The sequence below is a fragment of the Bos taurus genome, chromosome 24 (genome assembly GCF_002263795.3).
Source record: "Bos taurus isolate L1 Dominette 01449 registration number 42190680 breed Hereford chromosome 24, ARS-UCD2.0, whole genome shotgun sequence".
NCBI classification, from domain to species: domain Eukaryota; kingdom Metazoa; phylum Chordata; class Mammalia; order Artiodactyla; family Bovidae; genus Bos; species Bos taurus.
This window is the reverse complement of record NC_037351.1, coordinates 35,058,397-35,075,062: the sequence shown is the minus strand read 5'-3', so window position 1 is coordinate 35,075,062 and position 16,666 is coordinate 35,058,397. Positions and strand designations below refer to the sequence as shown.

Here is a 16,666-nt window from a genome sequence, read left to right as displayed (position 1 = left end):
CAATTACTATTATGCTTAGGACAGTTTTTATTACCTAGTATAAATAAAGAAGCTACAGAATTCATGCTAGGAATTCAGAAATGATCTAGCTTAGTAGTTTTACTCCATTTTTTAAACCAGAAGATCTTATCCCCCTCACATGAAATCTTAATAAGAACCCCAATATATAAGACACATAAAACATGCAGCTGCTCTAATTGAAGCAGCAATAGAAAACCCAGAATTATAACCTACCCAAATAACTCCTTGCTCCCATGACTCCAAATGAGGTACCTATTCAGTTTAAAATAACCAATCTAAGCCAACTTTCACATTTTTGAGCAATGAAACTCAGGCTCAAAGATAGAAATAACCGGGCCACAACTTTAGGTAGACCTGTGGCAATCAAGATCAGGACCTACAATTACTAACTTTCTGATGTATTTTTCCTTCCACTGAAAAACCTGAAGCCAATACAATATTATTTGGAGGCCTAGCTTAACTTTTTTTCCTTCCTTTCTCCCATTTTCTTCCATTCCATAAAATGAGAGACAAATATTTACTTCCTTCCCAGAGATGATTCAATAACATTGAATTTTATGATTTTAAAAATGACGTATTAGATACTTTTATAACTGCCAATAAATTCTCTCTTGCTGTTCACTAAAAACCAAAGTCAGCTTCTCAGATATGTCAAGTTACTAACCAGTACAACAACAATGAAACAACAGCAAAAGCATACCTGAACAACCCAAGGACTGTTAGCAAAAGCCATGATGTCCCTTTCTTCCCAGAAAAAAGCAGAATCAGATCTCTTAATCATTTCAAATTTGCTGAGGAGCTTCATAGCGTACACCTTCCTGGTGGATTTATGCCTTACCTTTGAAATGGAAAATAATGAACCTTTCATTAACATTTAAAGATCAGTGTTTCACAAACAATTTACTAAATAATCTAACATTACTGTGTGTCTGTTTTAACATCTCTTCTGAATTACCCCAGTAAGATCATGTTAAGGCTTTAAATACCATAAGTAATGTTAGGAAAAAAAACTTTATTCCCTGTATTATGGCATCCTTCCCCTTCTCCACTCTGCTATGGATGCTACTTTCTGTTTAAAAACTTATTATTATGCCACAGCATTTTAGATGGAGTAGTATCAGGAGTAAAGTCTTCTCTTTTGATGCTTGAAACTTCTTCTCTACCCTTGAATGCTTGGGGAAAATATTTCACACTACTGCTGAATGAGACTCTAGGCTTTCATATTGGTAGGCAAGAAAGTCTAGAGCAATTTAGAGCAAGACTTTTATAAAATCAATAGTTTTCCAAAACATCATATGTTAAACAAACAAGTAGATTTTTTAATTTTAAAAAGATTTTAAAATCTCATTAAAATAACCTACCAATTGAACTTCTCCAAATGCACCTCTACCAATCACCTTCACTACTTCATAATCTTCAGCTTTCATTCGTAAATCTCTAATTTTATTTATTGTGTCTTTATCTGTATGAAAAGAAAAAGTTTATAATTTTAAATCACTGAAACAGTATAACTAAAACTGCTTATTTAACATTCAAGTTCTTGAGAAACAACAAAAAACAAAGATGTGCATTAAAAGTTATTTGATACAGGTAAAATATGAAGTTGTAAAAGAGAGAAATGCTCAATGTGCTGAGAATTGTTTTCAACAAATTCTGAAATGACTTCACTCTAGCTGTTAAATAATTACATTAAAATCTGACCAGAATGTTTTTTAAAAAAACAAACATTATACTACACGTATACTGAGGATAATTAGTTAATTAGTTCCTGGTATTTAAGTATATATCAACTTTGAACCAAGGGGCCACAGGTAGATATTTTAGATTAATTAAATCTTTCTATCAAGTCAGTTTTGATAATCCTTTTAAAAAGATATAAAATATCAAAGGTAAAATAAACATGCTAAAGAATCACATATTTATTATATTTCTCTATTTGAATGAAGACTAACTTAAAACACACAGTGGGAATCTGCAATTATTTATATAAACCTGTCACACTACAAACTACAATAATTTAAAATCCCCACTGGGTAGATATTCTAATTCCTAATTTGGTCATAGATTAAAATAGGGCTATTTTAATCCACATGGGTCAACATTGGCATGAGATTACATGGAAAAGCTTCACATTTCAGAGTTGTACAAAATACAGGGCAGCTGTTAAACTTAAGTTCTAGTTACTAATAAAAGCTGCATATAATGTCTTTCTTTTGAAATGTATAATTTAAACTTGTGTTTATATACCTTTTGGCCTGTAAACACATGCAACAAAGAGTAAACTTTCACACAGGAATTATATAAGTACATTTCATTTTAGATCACCTATCTATTGCAAATGCATCAGCAAGATATAAACAATAATCAATTTACTGCAGAAACATTTGTGTTAACCATGCAGTCTCTATAGTAACCACTGTAAATATAGAAATGTAACTTTAAAAACATAATCTCTGCTTTTATGGATTTCAAATGAAACAGAAACAAACAAACAAATAATAATACCAAAAAATGCAAAAAAGGGAAATAAAGCACAAGCACAGAGTTTGTGGAATAACAAGGATGACACCTAACCTAAGCCTGCCTGAGCGGGAGATAGTGAGGAAAGGCTTTCTGGAGGTGTCAGAACCTGAAACAAGTCTTAAGAATAAAAAAAAAAAAGAGTAGCAGTTAGCTAGCTGGGAAAAAGAAAAGAGAGACTAACAGGCAGATGGGCAAATATAAGCAAAGGCACAGCAGAACTGTTTGCATTGCTGGGGCATCAAGTCTGTGGGAAGGACTTGAAAAGAGAGGCTGGAGAGTACCAATCTCATTAATAAGGAGCTTGAACTTTACCTATAGGCCAATAGCTGTAAAATTATTATTTCATCAACAAAAAATATTTTTCACATTAAAGTTTAAAAGCAATACAATATGAAAACAGATAAAAGTGCTCTGCTTCACGAGGATCGTGACGGTGGGTGGCAGAGGAATTGCTTTGTACACCTCTCTACAGCAGCCCTGAAGAGTCCTACCTGAAAACCACCACTCTGTGCAGGAAGCCATGAAAAGAAAGAGGCATAGACACAATATAGTCAAATTTACATTTCAGCTACTCCAGCGACTATGTAAAAGATAAACTCAATAAAGGCAAGGCTGGGGGGTGGGGAGGAGTAGAATTTTAAGAGTACTATAATACTCTAGATGAGAAATAAGGAAGTCATGAACCAGATAATGAGTCATGAACCAGATAATGAGATATATGATAGCCTATAGAGTTGAGAAAGATCCCTGGCTCTGGTTATACCAGGTTTAGAGCCATAAACAGGATATTAATTCTGTAGTTTTGGGCCCCCAAAACATGTCTGCTGCAAATTTATGTGGAAACAGAGATTTCGCTGCTTCTTTTAATTTCTGACAGCACAAGTTACAAAGCTACTTGTGATTCAGACAATATTAGTTGTCAAAATGACTTCATTACATTTCAGTTTTGCAAAGAAGTGCTGTTTTGCCTTGTAATTTTAAGTTAAAGCAAAAACTAATGTCCAAAGTCAGTGTTCAATGGTAATTCAATGACAGTTGGGAGTGGTTCTCTTCACCAAGAAAAATATTCATTTTGGTCAGTTCTTCCTGCTGCTGCTAAGTCGCTTCAGTTGTGTCCAACTCTGTGCGACCCCATAGACAGCAGCCCACCAGGCTCCCCCATCCCTGGGATTCTCCAGGCAAGAACACTGGAGTGGGTTGCCATTTCCTTCTCCAATGCATGAAAGTGAAAAGTGAAAGTGAAGTTGCTCAGTCGCATCCGACTCTAGCGACCCCATGGACTGCAGCCTACCAGGCTCCTCCATCTGTGGATTTTCCAGGCAAGAGTACTGGAGTGGGGTGCCACTGCCTTCTCCGTCAGTTCTTACTACCATGTAAAATAACACAGCCTGAGTGGCTTAAACAGACATTGGTTTTCTCCTGGTTCTAGAGACTCAAAGGCCAAGATCAGGGGCCAGGGAGTTTGGTTTCTGGTGAGATTTCTTTCTGGCTTGCTGGCATCCAGCATCTCTGTGTGCTCACAGGACATCTTGTGTGTTGTGCAGGTGAGGACACTAACCCTGTCACCAATTTCATTTTATCAGAGTCCCACCTTTATGATCTCATTCAACCTGAACTGCCTCTTGTTTGGCCCTATCTCCAAATACAGTTCTACCAAGGGGCTAGGGATTCCGCAGTGGCATCCCACTCCAGTACTCTTGCCTGGAGGATCCCATGGATGGGGGAGCCTGGCCGGCTGCCATCTATGGGGTCGCACAGAGTCAGACACGACTAAAGCGACTTAGCAGCAGCAGCAGGGATTCAACAGACAGATTTGGGGGGACACAAATCCATAAACAATCACAATGAAATGTTACCACTGCTAAGACATTGATTTGCTGCATGCAAAGATAAATGGAAATATTCAGCTTCAATTACTGTCAAAAATGTACAGAATTGTTAATGCGTAAGTCCATGAGACTGAATGAGGTTTACCACTGATACTGTGGTTCAGTAACACATGATAGATCCAAATACTTTCTAAAAAGTACTTGCTGATGTACAATACAAACTACAGGCTTTAAACGTCTTGTGTTTTCACAAGATCTGTTAGTTTAACTAAGCCATTTTCTGCACCATACATAATTTTAACTACCATCCCTTGTCACACATCTCAGCAGACCCCACTTCAAGTTGTACTTAGTGTTTCCTCAACTATCTTGCCTGTACTTGTTCTATGCAGACTATACACGGAGGTTAATCCTTTAGTCACTTCAAACTCAGCATTGATTGCTCAAATAAATAAGAGTCAAGGAAAATCACTCAAAATTATCTTGCTTTTAAATTGACTACTGCTGCTGCTCCCAACAGTCTTGATGCTTTGAGCAACTACTGTTCTTGCCAAGAAGCTAATAGTCTTAAGGAAGTTATTCTCTCTATACATATTTGCTCTGCTGCTGCAAACACTCACAATCAGCAAGCAGCTTTCTCTGTGTGGCTAACAAATAAGCCACTTGTAAACTTACATAAGGTCGTAACATCATTTTCTTCCTTCATTTTGTAAAGAAAATTCTGCTGTGATGGGATATTCTCTTTTAAATTTTCTGGGCTTTTTTTCCTGTTACTTTCCTGGGAGTTGGGAACGTTATGGTGAGTGCTGATTCACTCCTGTCAATGCCCACTGCACCCTTTCAGCACAGCCACAGTGTCACTGAGTAGTAACACAACGCTTCACCCTCCAACTTGAAGAAATAATCCACACTTCACTGTGGTGCAAAATAAGAACACTTAAGTTCCCTTTTCCTTTTCTGTTCTGACATGATGGGCATGCACTAACAATGGGGAAAAAATAAAATGCTGAGGTATGGTGATACACATGGAATGCTACTGAGTTCTAACTGCAGCACTGTGATTTAGTGTGCTGAGCAATGGTGTGAAGCAGTAAAGAGGCCGTGTACGATTTCCGTCACAACTACTCAACTTTCCAACTTGTGCTGTAGCAGAAAAGTAATCACAAACAATACAGAAAAGAATAAGCATAGCTATGTCACAATAAAACTTTACTTATGGACACTGAAATCCATATAATTTTCATGTATCATGAAATACTACTAATCTTTTGATGTTCTATAAATTATTTTTAAAAATATAAAAACCATTCATAGCTCATAAGCCATCCCAAAACAGATAGTGCACCAGATTTGGCCTGTGGGTTGTAGCTTACCAACCCTGGCTCCAATGGAAACCCAGCTCCCCAACTCCACCCCCCAACCAGCTCTACAGTGGTGCTCTTTACCCTCCACGTGCTCACCCTCCAGTGGCCCTGGATGCAGACGGAACAGGTGAACCCCACTGCCATCTCTTCACACTCACCCAGTTTTGCTTTTCATGTTTAAAAGGTTATATCTCCCACTACCTCTTACTGTCACTGTAATCTACTCAACCCCAGCTCATCACATCTCACTGCTAGATAATTCTGGTTTCTGGTTTACTAACCTTCTCTCCAGTATTTTCCTAATTCTTCAGGATTTTAATACACCCACAGATGATACTTCTAATAACCTGCCCTCTCAATACCTTTAACTTCTGATCTTGTCCTCCACTTTATCTCAGCTGCTCATTTCCACATACTAGATCTTATCAATACCGGTAATTACAGTCCTCCCTTCATTTCACATCCTACACTCTCTAAGCACTCCCTCAACTTTCCTGCTCACTCCATCCAACAACTCAACCCCAACAATCCCCAGCTCACCAAGATCTCCCAACCCACTGACTCTATGTGGTTTTTACTGTATCTCACTGCACTGAAAGGTTCTCTTTCTTATCTACCCAGCTTAAATTACACAATCAAGCATTATAATTACTCGCTTGCATACAACTTTAACACCCTGGCTCTTTTCTGCCTCATTATAGTTTGGCAAAACCATAATTTCAGCTAAATCTAACTCTATAGCTAACTCGATGTCAGCACCCATGTAGTTGAATATGTCTGGATAAATACATAAAATCATACTGACAGATCCCACTTTAACTCCATAATCGCAAACATAAAGCATGCCCTTAATTCTGCTTGGCAATCATACATTTTTAAGTATATTCACTATTCCACTCTACTAGAGATAATAATTCACATTTTCTTTTCTCTTTTCAAACCTCCCACTGCTTCTTGTTCATTGCTAATGACTGTGTTGGCTACTACCCTGAAACAATGAAAAGAGAACTGTCATAGATTTACCATTAAATCAATATATTTATATTATATATTCATATTCAACCACCAGCATGTGCCCTCATATATTTAGTCTCTTCACTTTTACTGAGAAAACTGCTCTCTCACCAATCCCTCGACCAGTGATGTCATCCTCACTAGCTCGAGGACACTGCTCCAGCCATTCTCCCCTCTTTCTGCTGTGTCACTAGCTTTCGCCTTCCTAACAGGATCATATCATGCCATTTTCATTCCCATCTTAAACAAACCTCCTGACTCCATTTGTCTCACTAGCTACTGCCCCATTACTCAACCCCACTATGGCAAAATTCCTCAAAATCTGTCTGTACTCCATGTCCAAATCCTTCTAATCGGCTCTAAAATCCTTTTGGGGTAGTCTTTGGCCACTACCTTTCTATCAAAATTGCTGGTCAGGGGGTTCCCTGGTGGTCTAGAAGCTAGGATTCAATGCTTACACTGCCAGGGCCCAGGTTCAATCCCTAGTTGGGGAACTGAGATCCCACAAGCGGTGCAGTATGGTCAAAATTAAAAAAAAACAAAAACAAAAAAAGCCAGAACAAAACTGCAAGTCACAGGTGACCACTGCGTTGCTAAATTCCCAGTCTTCACCTTGACATATCAGTAGCTTCTGACAGTCTGATGACCCCGGTTATTCTTACTCGACTTCCAGGGTACTACATTCCTACAGCAGTACTAAGGGTAGTTTTTTCCAACATCAAATTATTTCTTCTCAGCTGCTTTTGCTGGTTCCTCCTCTTCTACCAGATTTCTTAACACTAAATCTTCTCAAGACTCAGTCTTTCATGATGCATTCTTCTCTGTTTACACTCACTTATTCGGTGGACTTATAAAAAGCACTGACATGTCAACAACTCCCAGTTTTTTTCCTCCAGTTCAGACCCCTCTCTCTGAAACTTAAGATTTATATATTCAATTGCTTATACAATATATCCACTTAGTTGAACAGACGTATTCTCACTTCAAACCTCTACCTAAGATTTCAATATGTCAGCTGATGGGTCAGTTTTGCTTGGGGCAAAAACCTAGGGGCATTCTTGACTCCTGTTTTATCTTATACTCCACATCCTATCTGGCTGACTCTGCTTTTGAAATATATCTGGAACCTGATAACTTCTCACCCTCTACACTGCTACCATGTTGGACCAAGTCACCATCATGTCTTCTTTGGACTACTGCAATTGCCTCTAAACTGCAATCATTTCTTAACTGATTTCTGGTGTCTATCCCTGTCTCTCAATAGTCTGTTCTTAGGGGCAGTACTGTTACAACACAAGTCAGATCATGTCACTCCTCTGCTCAGAACTCTCTAATGTCTTGCCATCTTACCCAGAGCAAAAGTCAAAAATCTTACGATGGCCTACAAGACTCTACATGACCTACGCTCCCCATTTCCTTCATTCTCTGACATCATCCTACTATTCTCTCCCTTGCTTAACCCTCTCCAGCTGCAATGGCTTCCTTCCTGCTGTCCAAACATGCCAGGTATGCTTCTTATGGCCTTTGCATTGGCTGTTCCTCTGTATGCCATTTTCTATCCTTAAACATCCACATGGCTAACCCTCTCAACTACTTCAACTCTTTTCTCAAATACCACCACTGAGTGAACCCTATCCCAGTAACTGTACTTAAAACTGAAGAATTCTTAGAACTCCCAAGCCCATTTTCCCCAAAGTAAACATTAATCTGTTTCTCATGAACTTTAATACAAGCAAAATTATAAAATTGCTAAGCCCTTATTACTTCCAAGACCAATAAGCAGGAATGTGTGACCAGCAGATCCTTTTAATAATTTGTGATCGTCAACTGTGTTGAGCCAGGTAATGCTGGCAGAAAGTTAAAATTCAGAGAAGTATGAATTCAGAGTGGAGAAGGAAATGGCAACCCACTCCAGTATTCTTGCCTAGAGAATCCTGTGGACAGAGAAGTCTGGTGGGCTTCTGTCCATAGGGTCACACAGAGTCGGACACGACTGAAGCGATTTAGCGTGCATGCATGTATTGGAGAAGGAAATGGCAACCCACTTCAGTATTCTTGCCTGAAGAATCCCAGGGACAGGGGAGCCTGGTGGGCTGCCGTCTATGGGGTAGCACAGAGTTGGACACAACTGAAGCGACTTAGCAGCAGCAGCATGAATTCAGAGAAGCATGGGTAGCGAGGATGAAATGGGCAAACTGAGTCACAAGAAACGACCGTAAGTTTTGACAGGCCACGAATTAGCTAATCATCTCTAAACATGTCAAAAGATGAGTGCAGAAAGATTGAAAATTTATAGTTTCAGGGTTATGAAAAATTAAATATTTCAATCACATACAGACTCTTTAACTTTCTAGAAAGCAAACAGATGGTTTTTCTTTAGTCTTTTTTTAAAAATCATACTTTATACGCAATAAATGTTACTTCTAGGAATATATATATGTACAATAGAGTATTACAAAACATTTAAATTCTGTTACTGAATAATAATTACATAGAATGCTGTTCAACATATGATGTTGAGCAGAGATTAAACGGCATGTGGTATATGAACTGAATTTTCTAAAAACATAAATACATACTGGTGTATATATATATATATGTATATGTATATATGTGTGTTTATATGTGTGTGTGTGTGTGTATATATGTGTGTGTGTGTGTGTGTATATATATATGTGTGTGTATATATATATATACAGAAAAAAGCCAGAAGGAACTATACCAAAATTATAACTGCAGTAGTTTCCAAGTATGGTGGGATTAGAGATTATTTTATTCTTCACATTTTCCATTTACTTCAAGTTTTCTATGATTCTGTTGCTTTCTAATGAGAAGAAGATATATTTTGCCTAGTTTAGGGTCCTCAATTATAAAGTGAATCATATTTTACGTACCACTATAGATTGTAAGACATCCCTAATTATTTAAAAAATGTTTTAAGAAAATGTCAGAATAAAGTATGGCAATAAAAACTGTGTACAATGCACTATTTGTCCAATATACTGCCACTCATTGCATAAAGAAATCCAGTACGCCTTGCAAACTTCTAAGTAGTCAACCAGTTCTAATAAGCTCTAAAATGATCTAAAACATATCTAGAAAATCTGCAATGTAAGACTCAACTCCCTAAATCCTGATTTTGTTTCAATATAACAGTTAATAATAATAATAAATTATTCTATGCCCAAATGTTCAAATAGGATTCAAGCTCCAGGAAGATGGGCCAGTGTGCACACAGGTGTAAACACACGTGAGGAGTAATCTGGTTTGAGAAACAGATCAACAAAAATCAAAACCAAACCCTAAATTCCTCAACATAGCATAAGATGGCTGTTAGATACTGTTCTCCAATCTTTTATTTCTAGATATTCTCCTCAACAATGCTCTCAGTTACTTGCAATTTCCCACACAGAGATGATGCTTCACATCTCCAGTCCTTTGCAGATGTTGATCACCCATCTAAAATGACTAGCCCCACTTTATTTGAGCAACTCACTACCAAGCAAGATCTAATTCTTTATCCATCTCCTCTTCAGCCATTCCTGATCCCCTCAATCTGTTGTGTGTGTGTGTGTGTGTGTGTGTGTGTGTGTGTGTGTGTGTCTGGTGTGTGTGTGTGTTGAGCAAGTCACTACCAAGATCTAATTCTTTATCCATCTCCTCCTCAGCCATTCCTGATCTCCTTAATCTGATAGGTTGCCTACTGCACACATGCATGTGTGTCCTCCTTCCCAACTCTTTGCAACTTCACGGCTGTGTGTGTGTGTGTGTGTGTGTTTGTGTGTCTGTCCCCAACACTTTGCAACGCCATGGACTGTTGTGTGGCCCAACAGGCTCCTCTGTCCATGGAATTTGCCAGGCTAACATATCCTACTCCAGGGGATCCTTCTGACCCAGGGATGGAATCTGTGTCTCCTGCGTCTCCTGCACTGGCAGGCAGATTCTTTACCATTGCACCCTGCCTTCCTCCTCTGGGACGCTGCTATTTCTCTATTGTTTCATCTGTCAACATGGCCTGGAATTGTTTGTATTTCTTCTGTTAGATTGTTTATTATCATTTCCTGAAGGGTGGAGACCACACTTCATTCATGAATATGTCCTTGATGTATGCATGTGCTCAATAGATACTTACTGAAACATATAATGATATTATTTACAAATGGCCACAATCACTCACTGCTCTTATCTGTTCAGAGAAAACCTATATGTTCAGGCACATACATTTACTCCAAAATAATAAAAGTATATACTCAAAAAATCAATCTTGGGTTTCTCAAAATGTTAAACAGAATTCTATGACTTGAGAATTCCACTTTCAGGCATCTACCCAAGAGAAATGAAAACATATGCCCACATAAAAACTTGTGCACATTCACAGCAGCATTTATTCATAATATCCAAAAAGCAGAAAACAATCCCAATGTATGGAGAGATAAAATGTGGCATTATCTATAAATGGGGTATTATTTGGCCATCTGAAAGAATGAAATACATGCTACAACATAGATGAACCCTGAAGAGATCATGCTAAGTCTAAAAATTCTGTCATAAAGGATTACATACGGTATGATTCCAGCTATAAGAAATGTCCATATTGGCAAATCTATACAGGCATTCCCTAGGGTTGGGGAACTTGGAGAGTAATGGTAAGTTACTGCTAATGGGTATGGGGTTTCTTTATGAGATGATAAAATGTTCAAAATGTAACTGAAGTAATGACTGCACAACCTTATAAATGCAGACAAAAACCAATGAACCGTATACTTTAAATGGATCAATCTTCAGTACATAAATTATATCTCAATAAAGTAGTTTTTTAAAAAATCAATCTTGGGTTTGGCAATGATTTTTACAAGCAACACCAAAAGCACAATTCATAGGAGAAAGAAATGATAAATTAGAGCTTGTCAAAATCAAAAACACTTGCTCTGTAAGATAGTATGTAGTCTTCTGAGCCTGGAGATGTAGCTTATTGATCCTCCTCCGCACTGAGTATCTGCTGGACTGGTGATCAGATTCCAAAGAATCAAGTATGGAAAGGAAAAATAGTAACTTTCCAAGGGAGAAGCCTGGCAGACACTATCTTAAAACCAGTGATAAAGATTAATATTATCACTAGTGAATCATGATGATATCATATATACCAAATACAATGTGATAAGAAGCACGTGTCATCTCTGTGGTACTCATCCTCAAAACCCAAAACCCCTGTGGAACCATGAGAAAACACTGGAAAAAACTAAACTGAGGAAAGTTTTGCAAAATACTTTATCAATAATCTTCAAAACTGTCAAGGTCATAAAAATAAACAAGGAAAGCTTGAGAATTCTGACAGACTGGAGACGACTATGGAAAAATGGCAACTAAATACAATGATATATGCTAGACTGGATTCTGGAACCAAAAAAAAAAAGATTAGTGCAAAAACTGATATCTAAGTATGCAGTTAATAGTAATATACCAACTTTAATTTCTTAGTTTTGTCAATGTACCACGGCTATAAAAGATGCTAACATTACAGAAAGCTGGATGAAGGGCAGCTTCAGGATACTCTGTACTATTTTTGCAACTTTTCCATGAGTTTATTCCAAGATAAATAATTTATTTTAAAACCAAAGAGAATATTTAACATTTGTATATGAAAATCTGATTTAGTAATATTTTACTTGTAATAACTTCAAACAAGATCATGTAATACCCTAAGTTAGACTGCATACTATATTCAATTTTATGGCTCCACTATAAAAATTCTAACTTTTATACCACTTTCTGGTATAAAACTGAATTTTGGCAATACATATATCAAAATGCAAACTGGATGCAACTTTTGACTCAGAAATTCCTGGAATTCACTCCAAAGAAAAGGAAGAGCAAGTATACCAAGCTGTATGTACAAAAATGTTAATTACAGCCTAAAACAGTGAAAAATTGGGAGGAACCTGAGAACCACCTATTATAGAAACAGTTTTTAAAATCATGGCACATTTATTCATCAGACTATGTGTATTCATTTAAAAATGTGTTATCCATACTCACTAGCATAAAAAGACACTCTACAATGTGCTTTTTCACTGAACAAGCTATGGATAGCTGACAGAAATGTCCTACTGATTTTTATTTGGGCTGTTTTAACTTTTTGCCCAAATGACAATATAATCTATTGATATTCCAAAGTATTTGCAGACCTGATTTTGCCAGATACATTTCTTTAAGTATTAGATTATGCTCCTGAAGATTATTAGTTTTAAAATATCCTGTCTAACTTCTCTCCAGTATACCTCACCAATCCTAGATATTATTTTTATCTTTCTTCCTCAGATTGCCAGGGGTTAAGGGCGTTCTTATTTTAACGTACGTTTCTTGAAATATTAATGCATTTGTTCATCTATTAACTGCTCATTGGTCGTTTTAATTTTTTCTCCTTTATACTACATTTTCAATTACTTTGTCCATTTTTACAGTTTCTGTTTTTCTTATGGACTGCAAGGATTTCTTCAAACATTAGGAATGTAATTCTTTTACATATGTTGTCATTTTTTCCAACTTTCTTTATAAAGTTTTGAAATGACAAAATCTGTCAATGTTTGCTTTACAGTTTCTAGCCCTGTTATCTTGCTTTAAAAAAAAATTAAAAAGTCATTCTGTACTAGAAGACTATACACATAATTTCATCTAGTACTTTTTCATCTTTACATTGGTACAAGCTGTAGAGACAATTTCATTTTCCCTGCATATATCATTTAATAAGCAGAAAAGTATCATGATTTTAACAAGTTTAAAAATAAGTATTTTACATTTTGAAGCATGCCTGAGTAATGAAATATTAAGACTTTAAGATGGGGGAAAGAGGAACAAACTTTGTGATGATCATCACTGCCTGTTTACATATATATAAATATCTAATTAAGTGTATAATCCATGAAATGTTGTTTTGGAAAGGAATTTAAGTAGCCACTAAAGAAAAGATAAACTCCATTAAAATACTGTACAGTAGGTTCCTAAATATAATTACTTGGAAAAATAAAAACTTGAGAAAATAAAAATAAAAACATCTTTTTACAATGATGCATGTAATTTACCCTTTAGTGCAGTGATTTAATACAATAACAGAACCTTTTGAAAGAGGATACCTCTTGCATTTCTCTAATAATCAGTGATGTGGAGCACCTTTTCATGTGCTTTTTGGCCCACTGTATGTCTCCTTTGGAGAAATGTCTATTTAGGTCTTCTGTCCAATTTTTGATTGGGTTGTTTGTTGATATTTTTGGAAATTTATCTCTTGTTATTAGCAATGTTTGCAAATATTTTCTCCCAGTCCAGTGGCTGTCCTTTTGTTTTATGGTTTCCTTTGCCATGCAAAAGCTTTTAAGTTTAATTAGGCCCCATTTTATTCATTTTTGTTTTTATTTCCATTAATCTAGGAAGCAAAAAATCCAAAAAATAAATTATTGCTGTGATTTATGTCAAACAATGTTCTGCCTATGTTTTCCTCTAAGAATTTTATACTATCTGGTCTTACATTTAGGTCTTTAATTCATTTTCAGTTTACTATTTTTATATGGTATTAGAGAATGTTATGCAGTCCCATTTTCCCAGCACCACTTACTGCAGAGATTGTCTTTTCTCCATTGTATATTCTTGCCTCCTTTGTCGCAGACTAATTTACCATAATTGCACAGGTTTATTTCTGGGCTTTCTATACTGTTCCACTGATCTATGTCTGTTTCATACCAGTACCATACTGTTTTGATTAGTATAACTTTGTAGTACAGTCTGAAGTCAAGGAGCTTGATTCCTCCAGCTCTGTTCTTTCTCAAGCTTGCTTTGGCTATTCAGGGTCTTTTGTGCTTCCATACAAGTTAAAAATATTTTGTACTAGGTCTCTGAAAAATACTACTGATCCATAAACTGCCTTGGGTAGGATGGTCATTTTAACAATATTGATTCTTCCAATACAAGAACACAATATATTTTTCCATTCTGCTTGTGTCATCTTCAATTACTTTCATCAGGTCCTTTGCCTGCAGGTTTATCCCTAAGTATTTTATTCTTTTTGATGCTATGCTATATTGGAGTATTTCCCTAATTTTTCTTATATTTCACTTTTAGTGTATAAATACAACAGATTTCTGCATATTAATTTTGTATCCAGCAACGTAATTCATTGATGAATTCTAGTAGTTTTCTGGTAGCATCTTCAGGATTTTCTATGTCTATAGCACGTCATTTGCAAACAGTGACAGTTTTACTTTTTTCCAATTTGGATTCCTTTTACCAGTTTTTTTCTCTGACTGCCGTGGCTACGAGTTCCAAAACTATGTTGACCAGAAATGGCCAAGAGTGAGCAGCCTTGTCTTGTTACTCATCTCAGAAGAAATGCATTCAGATTTACACCATTAAGTATGATGTTAAGGTTTGGTAATATATGGCCTTTATTACGTTGAGGTATGTTCCTTCTATGCTCACTTTGAAGAGCTTTTACTACAAGTGGATACTGAATTTTATCAGAAGTTTTCTCTACATCTATTGAGATGATCATGTATTTTACTCTTCAATTTGTTAATGTGGTGTATCACATTGATTGATTTCCAGATACTGCAATATCTTTGCATTCCTGGAATGAGTCCCACTTGATCATGGTATATCATCCTTTTACTTCATTGCTAGAATTGGTTTGCTAGTATTTCACTGAGCGTTATTGCATCTACGTTTGTCAGTGATAGTGGCTATGATTTTCTTTTTCTGTGATATCTTTCTCTGGTTTTGGTATCAGGGTGATGGTGGCTTCACAGAATGAGTTTGGAAGTATTCCTTCCTCTGCAAAATTTTGGAATAGTTTTAGAAGGATAGGTATTAACTGGTCTCCAAATGTTTGGCATAATTCACCTGTGAAGCCACCTTGTCCTGGACTTTTGTTTGCTGGGAGTTTTAAAATTACTGATTAAATTTCAGTGCTGGTAACTGGTCTATTTGTATTTTCTATTTCTTCCTGGTTCAGTCTTCACAGATTGTGCCTTTCTAAGAATCTGTCCATTTCTTCTGGGTTGTCCATTTTACTGGTGTACAGTTGCTCATGAAAAGTGAAAGTGAAAGTCACTCAGTCATGTCCAACTCTTTTGAGACCATACGGACTATCCAGTACATAGAATACTCTAGGCCAGAATACTGGAGTGGGTAGCCTTTCCCTTCTCCAGGGGATCTTCCCAACCCAGGGATCGAACCCAGGTCTCCTGCATTACAGGCACATTCTTTACCAGCTGAGCTACAAGGGAAGCCCAAGGATACTGGAGTGGGTAGCCTATCCCTTCTGCAGGGTATCTTCCCGACCCAGGAATTAAACTGGGGTCTCCTACATTGCAAGTGGATTCTTTACCAACTGAGCTATCAGAAAAGCCCACAGTAATCTCTTAAGATTTTTTGTACTTCTGTGGTGTTGGTTTTAACTTCTCCTTTTTCATTTCTGATTGATTTGGGCCCTCTCCCTTTTTTTCTTAATGAGTCTAGCTAAAGGTTTATCAATTTTGTTTATCTTTTCAAAGAATCCACTTTTAGTTTCACAGATCTTTTCTATTGTTTTTTAGTTTCTATTTATTTTTGCTCTGATCTTTGTTTCTTTAATTCTAACTTTGGGTTTTGTTTGTTCTTCTTTCTCTAGTTGCTTTAGGCATAAAGTTAGGTTGTTTATTTGAGATTTTTCTTGTTTCCTGAGATAAGCTTGTATAGCTGTAAACTTCCCTTGCTGGGTTTATTTTTTTAATCCACACAAATTCTCTACCATATTTTTACTTTCAGGTTCATGGGTTTTTTTTTCAGACATACAACGATCTCCATTACGTTCTTGTAGACTGATAAGATTTGTTTAGTAAGCATGATTTTCTAAAAGATTCATATAATTATGAATCTTGTACCGCAAAA

At 36.6% G+C, this 16,666-nt stretch overlaps 1 protein-coding gene across 3 annotated transcripts in view; it reads right to left on the bottom strand.

Moving 5' to 3' along the window:
• Nucleotides 1-16,666, bottom strand: part of ROCK1 (Rho associated coiled-coil containing protein kinase 1) — a 124,702-nt gene that overhangs the window by 65,221 nt on the left and 42,815 nt on the right. For all 3 annotated transcript variants that reach the window (XM_002697789.7, XM_024984560.2, XM_059881037.1), the window contains 2 exons: nt 1,383-1,483; nt 722-859 (listed from right to left, as the gene is read on the bottom strand). In XM_002697789.7, the coding sequence (XP_002697835.5) occupies nt 722-859; nt 1,383-1,483 (239 nt within the window). The remainder of the gene's footprint in view (nt 1-721; nt 860-1,382; nt 1,484-16,666) is intronic.